At 35.5% G+C, this 6,228-nt stretch overlaps 1 protein-coding gene across 1 annotated transcript; it reads left to right on the top strand.

The window, feature by feature from the left end:
• Positions 1-626: 626 nt before the first annotated feature.
• LOC18439139 (peroxygenase 1) lies at positions 627-5,890 on the top strand. Its single transcript, XM_006849313.3, has 6 exons — positions 627-749; positions 914-1,063; positions 1,157-1,242; positions 3,567-3,661; positions 3,767-3,892; positions 5,464-5,890. Exons 1-6 carry the CDS (start codon positions 647-649, stop codon positions 5,609-5,611), a joined length of 708 nt encoding a protein of 235 aa, XP_006849376.1. The 5' UTR covers positions 627-646; the 3' UTR covers positions 5,612-5,890.
• The last annotated feature ends 338 nt before the right edge of the window (positions 5,891-6,228 follow it).

The raw sequence follows: 6,228 nt of genomic DNA, 5'->3' as shown, positions 1-6,228 counted from the left end.
GCAGAAAGAGAAAAAAAAAAAAAAAGGCATTTTTGTCTTAAAATGGTTTGACTATTTGGCTTAGGGGTATATACAAATAAATAGTGTTGCGATTAGGGTACAATACAAAAATTATTAGGGAGTATGATGTATAAAAAGTTGAAATTGAAGATATCTATAATTTTTTTTAATTTTATAAGAAAATGAGGAAGAGTGAAGATTTTTTTAAAAAAAAATGCTAAATAGGCTGAGCTTTTATTTAGTCGAGATGATCATTTTGGGGCTTACCGGTCTAGCATGAACCCTTGGGCAAAAATTCCAGGCTTTCCATGCCAGCTCGCGCCATATAATCGTTTATATCTATATCTGCTCGGCCCGGCCCGTCGCCCGTTGGAAGCCGTAAACAAGTCCGGCCTACAAGCTTGAGGCCCGGCACTGTCCGTTGGCAGTCCTGCTTATTAATGAAGACGAATCTCCTTTTTGCTCTCTGCACAACAACGTGGTGCGAAAGCATATGACCATGTTGACATGCAGCCTGCCACGTTCATTTGCATTTCATACACGTGTGTAGTCTCAGAAGAAGGTTTTTGCATTGAAGTTTGAGGAACTCAGTAACAAAACTTTTGTTGTAGGGAGATATTGTGTTTGTGTGTTTGGTGAGAAAGAGATGGAGGCCTCAAGCGAGTCATTAGAAACGGTTGCTCGGCAGGCGCCTGTGACTTACGAGCGTAGGGTTCGGACTGATCTCGATGACAAAATTCCCAAACCTTGTGAGTGTTCTTCTTCCTTAAAAAACCCAAATTTTGTTTGTGAATGAATCTTGAAAAAGAAACTCATTACTTCACCACCACATTTGGACTTCTTGTTTGTGTGATTACATGGTGAAATAGAAATGGATGAAGACTTGATATTCTCTCTGTCTCTCCATACACAGATGTGCCGAGAGCTCTGGTCGCTCCGGATACAGAGCATAGGAATGGCTCTCCAGGTCATAGACATTACAATCTCAGTGTTCTCCAACAGCATGTCGCCTTCTTCGATATGGATGATAACGGCATCATATATCCTTGGGAGACGTATACTGGTATATGATCTCTCTCTCTTCTTTCTCCTCTCTCTCCCTCTCTCTCTGTATGTTACCTCTGTTATGTTACCTCGGTTTTCTTGTTGGATCCAGGACTTCGAGCCTTGGGGTTTAATTTCATCGCGTCTCTAGTCATGGCTTTGATGATAAACGGTTCTCTAAGTTACTTCACTTTGCCTGTAAGTAAGCTTCACCCTTCATCGTTTAAAGGCTTTTTTTTTTTTTTTTTTTTTCTTTCTTGAGTGATTTACGCATGGATTCTAAAATTTTAAGTAAAATACGAAAATGCTTGAGTTATATGCCAGGAATTAAAACAAGGTGGGTCAACCCAATTGTTTTTGTTTTTCCAAAATTATCTTTTGGTCAATCCAAAATTTTTATTTTTATTTTTATTTTTATTAATTTTTATTTGTTAGTGGGGCAGCCCTATCAAGGTGAGGGCACTAACATATTAAGGAAAAAATTTTAAAAAAAATCAATTTTTAAAAAATAAAAAAAGAGGGTTGTCCTTGTTGGGTTCATGTGGCTTTTAAAGGCCTTATGAGTGCTTGTAAAATGAAATTGATATAATGAAACATGAACTCAGTGGGAGTGGTCCCTCGTGGGCCATACTAAGCAAACGATGTTTGCATATACCGGACTGCCCTTGATGAGGTCGGAGAATATACCTGATGAGTGAGGCGAGGGACTGCCAGAAATCCACCTTTTAGAGTGAAGCGTATGCATGTACGAGAGATACCCTTATACGCCATAGGAGTAATGGTCGCATCAAGTCTAGGTGATCTTGACCCGTCTATAGGGAAGGACCTAAAATCCACAGACTGGGATTGCGATTCCTTGGTTCATCGGCCGGACTTTCGTGACCCGTTAATGAACCCCTGTTTGGACTGTGGGTCATGGGAAACACTGAGTCGGTCTGATAAAGCAAGTGTGGTCTGTAGTCCACTGTTGAAGGTGAAGTGCTCTATGATTGTTGATTCCTAAACCACATGGATCATTTTCCCATCAAATTAATTTAATTGTGTTTGTTTTATGATGGAAATTATTTTCAGATTATTATTTGAGTTTTTATGAACCTCTGAATATTTTATTTATAATTTTTGGATTTATAATATTAAAGATATTGATTTTACAATTGTTTAAATATTCAAATAAATATTCTAAAATCTTTTTATTAATTTTAAATATAAAAAAATATCATGGGGCCCATTGTGCATGTGGGCCCGCCATATTTTTAGAAGGTGGGGCCCATGAGTGCCTCCCTTAGGTGGCACACCCCACTCTTATTCTCTTTCTTATTTTTTGGTGATATGGCGGCCATATCGTTGGAAGATATTGACTAAATATTGATTTGATATATCTTTTTGAAGGATTTTGTGGAACGATTGAGCAGACTTGTGCTATTTTATGGTATACACAATATTTTGATTAGATTTAATTTATTTAATTTCTATTGATGGGAAAATAGTCTAAGAAAGGGGGATAATGGTTCATGCACCTTCGATAATATTGATGGCCCATCATGAAATGGATGACTCAGATCTCTCAACCCACAAGTCACCCTTGATCGACGGTCTATGTTCAATATCACAAGAAGAGGCAAGCTAAAAAAACCCTAATCTTATTCAAAGCCTATAAAAAAAAGGATTGTCTCTACCAAAAAAAATCTTTACATATTATCTTTATATCTCTCTCTTAAGAAAGTTTATCTCTTTCATATTTGATCTCTTTCTCCCACATTGTGAAAGAACCTAAAGGTTTAGGTTATGGAATTCTTCTTTCCTATCTCTTAAATATGGATTTATGGCTAAGGGTTTAGCAAATAGAGAATCCATCTCTCTCAAACTAGGTTGCTAAGAGAATTCACTTAGGGTTTGAGTTTGTGATCAAAGGGGTTCATGTTCCATTGGTGTGGCTTGGCCGAAATTTGCTTTATCGGTTCGAAATTGAAGCTAGACCGTTGATCCCGTGCCATCGGATGGTGGAGACTCGGTGTGGGGTGTAATAAGCCCGGTTGAGGAAATCTCCGACACTCTTCCTTTTGTTTCTTGCAATCTTATCTTTTAATCGTAAGCATAGTGCATAGTTGTTTTAATGACATCAAATTGTTAGGATCTTGGTTTTATTGTTATGTTGATTTTATTTTGAAATTTATCTTATTATAATAAAGACCACATGTAAGTGATCTTTTGTCAAAAGAAAGAGATGAAGAAAAAAAATAAAATTTAAATATATATATATATATATATATATATATATATATATATATATATATGTATTCCTTGGTAAAAGATCACATAGGTCTTTCTTTCAGTCTTGATATTTCTTTTGTAATTTCCGCACACAAGTAGAGCATTTTGTATTAGTGAGAATTCCTGTCATCTCTGATAATGATTCTCTTTGAATTTTGGACACGAGGAGATGTTAAGAGAATAAACTTTTGATTTTAATGTGGTCATGAGGAGATGATAAGAAACGAAACTTTTGATTTTAATGTGTTCAGGGGTGGATACCTTCTCCATGGCTTCCAATATACATTCTCAATATCCACAAAGCCAAACATGGTAGTGACACAGAGGTTTATGATTCTGAAGGGAGGCAAGTGCACATTTTCTCTCAACTCCGTTCGTTTTTTTTTTTACTTTTTTTTGTGATGGTTAATTATTAAGGTCGATTGAGTAATTTTAACTGGTGAGTTTTTAGGTTTCTTCCTGCCAATTTTGAGAACTTGTTTAGCAAGTACTCTCGTATACGGGAAGATGCTTTCACATTTTCGGAGCTATGGCATATGACGGAGGGGAACCGGAATGCCCTTGATCCCTTCGGATGGTGAGGACTAAGCAATTTTGGGCTTTTTATATGTGTGTCTTAATTTTAGTTTGACAAGAAAAATAGAAGTTTATTATTCAGAAAACATAATGAAATTGAATGTGAGGACATCAAATGTTGAAATACATAACACGATATAGATTATAATACAGGGTTTATATAGAGCATTTACCATCAGTACAAAAAGGTCGCATTCCAGCTTGGGATGGCGAGGGGTTGATCCCGAAGTTTGCGGAAGTTTTTGGGAAAGTTACAAAAAAAAAAACCGGGAAAAGTTTATATAGAGTCAAGGCTCTAAACAATCAAATTTGAGCCTACCTAAAAAATTTCACTAGAAGAGGTTATTTTGATGTTCAAATATCTTCAAATTGATCATCGACATCAAGATGCATGGACATAAAGAAAAAAATGGATTACAAGTTTTGGAAATAGTGTATTTTGTAACACATTTTTGGATCGTCAATTTTCAAGATTTTCAAGTTTTCATAGATATGTTGATTTACACTAATTTTGAAGCTTTAAACTTTATAATTAAATATGAAAATATATTTTAAGGCCATCACAAAGATTTTCGATATTAAAACCACATTACTCGATACTATTTGATGGTAGGCTCTAATTTGATTGTTTAGAGCCTAGGATCTATACAAATCGTACCCAAAAAAAACCAAAACTACACTTTCTATGAAACTTACCTCAAGGGAATTTTTTCTCACTTTTTTTTCCAAAATAGCAAATACCCAAACCAAATAAAAAATAAAAAAAGTCAAATTACCCTCCATTACTTTTGCTTTAACAAATAGGGGCTTCAACATTGTACATTGTGTAAATGCGGTTCGGCAGTAGGGCTTCGACACTATAAAGTACGGTCCAGCAATGGAGTTTTAGCAGTATGTAAAGTACGGTCTCACAGTTGCAAGAGGCGGTTCGAGAGTAAATGCTACTGGATTTTAGGGCTCCGACACTTTGTGTAAAGGGGCAGTCCGGCAGTGTGCTCCGGCAGTGTGATAGTATGCTCCGGCAATGTGCTAGAGGGTCCAAACGTCAACGTCCAATTTGGTCAAAATGATTTTTGTGCACTGGAAGGGCATTTTCATTTTTAAAAAAATGAACTTTTTCCCTTTAGGGCGATTTGCATGGAAAGCTTGTTTTGGGAAAAAAAGTGAGAGAAAAAGTAAGGTAGAAAAAAAGTGAGAGAAAAAATATGGTCGGAGGTAAGTTGCATGGCTTTGAGGTTTTCTGTAATTTTTTCAATTTTTATTTTATTTTATTGTGGATTATAGTCAATAATATATTTACCCGATTTAAATATGACAGTAATTTTTCTTATACTAAAAGTAAATATTCTCTTGTTCTCTTTATATATTTTCCAACAATATAACTGAGGATTGAGTATGATTATACTAAAGATGTGTCCATAGATTATACTAAAGATGTGTGTGTAAATGGATGAATGATAGGATTGTGAATGACCTCTTTGTATTAAAAGTAAATTTTCTCCTTATAAATTTTTCCCTGGGTATAAGTGACGATGATTATGCTAAAGATGTGTGTAAATGGATGAATGATAGGATCGCGAATAAATTGGAGTGGGGGTTACTGTATGTGCTTGCAAGGGACGAGCATGGCTTTCTCCCAAAAGAAGCCATGAGGGCGACCTATGATGGGAGTCTCTTCGAATATATTGCGAAACAGCGAGAAGCAAACAAGACCCACTAAATCCTCCGAGTGGTCTCTCTCTCTGTCTCTATTGTAGTAACTGTATATGGTTGTCATTGTAATTATTTTTATAGTTCAATGTATTACTCTTAATGCTTTTGATGATTTTGGGTTTTTTTTTTGGGAAAAACATATAAACTCTTCCTGTCATATAATTTTTATATGAACGTTTAGGTATATGGAAATGCCCATTATTAATAGATGAGGAAAGGGCTGAATATATTCAATATGTTGATTGAAATGAAGTCGATTCCTTAGTAAGCTAGATTCCTTACTAAACAATGAGTTATTGATGGTCACATTGTCCTTGACAATTGCTTTTGAAGTTTTCGTTTCTCAAATGCTTTTCAAATTATTTTTTTGAGATGAGTATAGGAGTTTTGAACATTTTATCTCTTGCTAGCTATGCCTAGTACATCTTTCATCTCAGGAGTAAGAGCATTTCATATCGTGCCTGGTACAACTTTCATCTCAAGAGTAAGAGCATTTCATATCGTGGATTGTGCCGATGTGTCATTCTCAAAATTTTCAAGGATTAAAAGAGAAATTTCCTTTGTGTTTTATCTCTTGCATAACCATCCTCCTTATACTGTAGAGGTCAGGACTAATGTGATTTT

Source organism: Amborella trichopoda, chromosome 1, assembly GCF_054954075.1.
Source record: "Amborella trichopoda isolate Santa Cruz 75 chromosome 1, AtrichopodaSantaCruz75HAP2 v2.0, whole genome shotgun sequence".
NCBI lineage: Eukaryota > Viridiplantae > Streptophyta > Magnoliopsida > Amborellales > Amborellaceae > Amborella > Amborella trichopoda.
This window is presented reverse-complemented; position numbering and strand designations above follow the sequence as displayed.

Coding starts and splice junctions, on each gene's coding strand:
- LOC18439139 (XM_006849313.3), top strand. CDS start 647: ATGGAGGCCTCAAGCGAGTCATTAGAAACGGTTGCTCGGCAGGCGCCT. Junction 1,243..3,566: donor TAAGTTACTTCACTTTGCCT/GTAAGTAAGCTT, acceptor TAATGTGTTCAG/GGGTGGATACCTTCTCCATG. Junction 3,893..5,463: donor GCCCTTGATCCCTTCGGATG/GTGAGGACTAAG, acceptor GATGAATGATAG/GATCGCGAATAAATTGGAGT.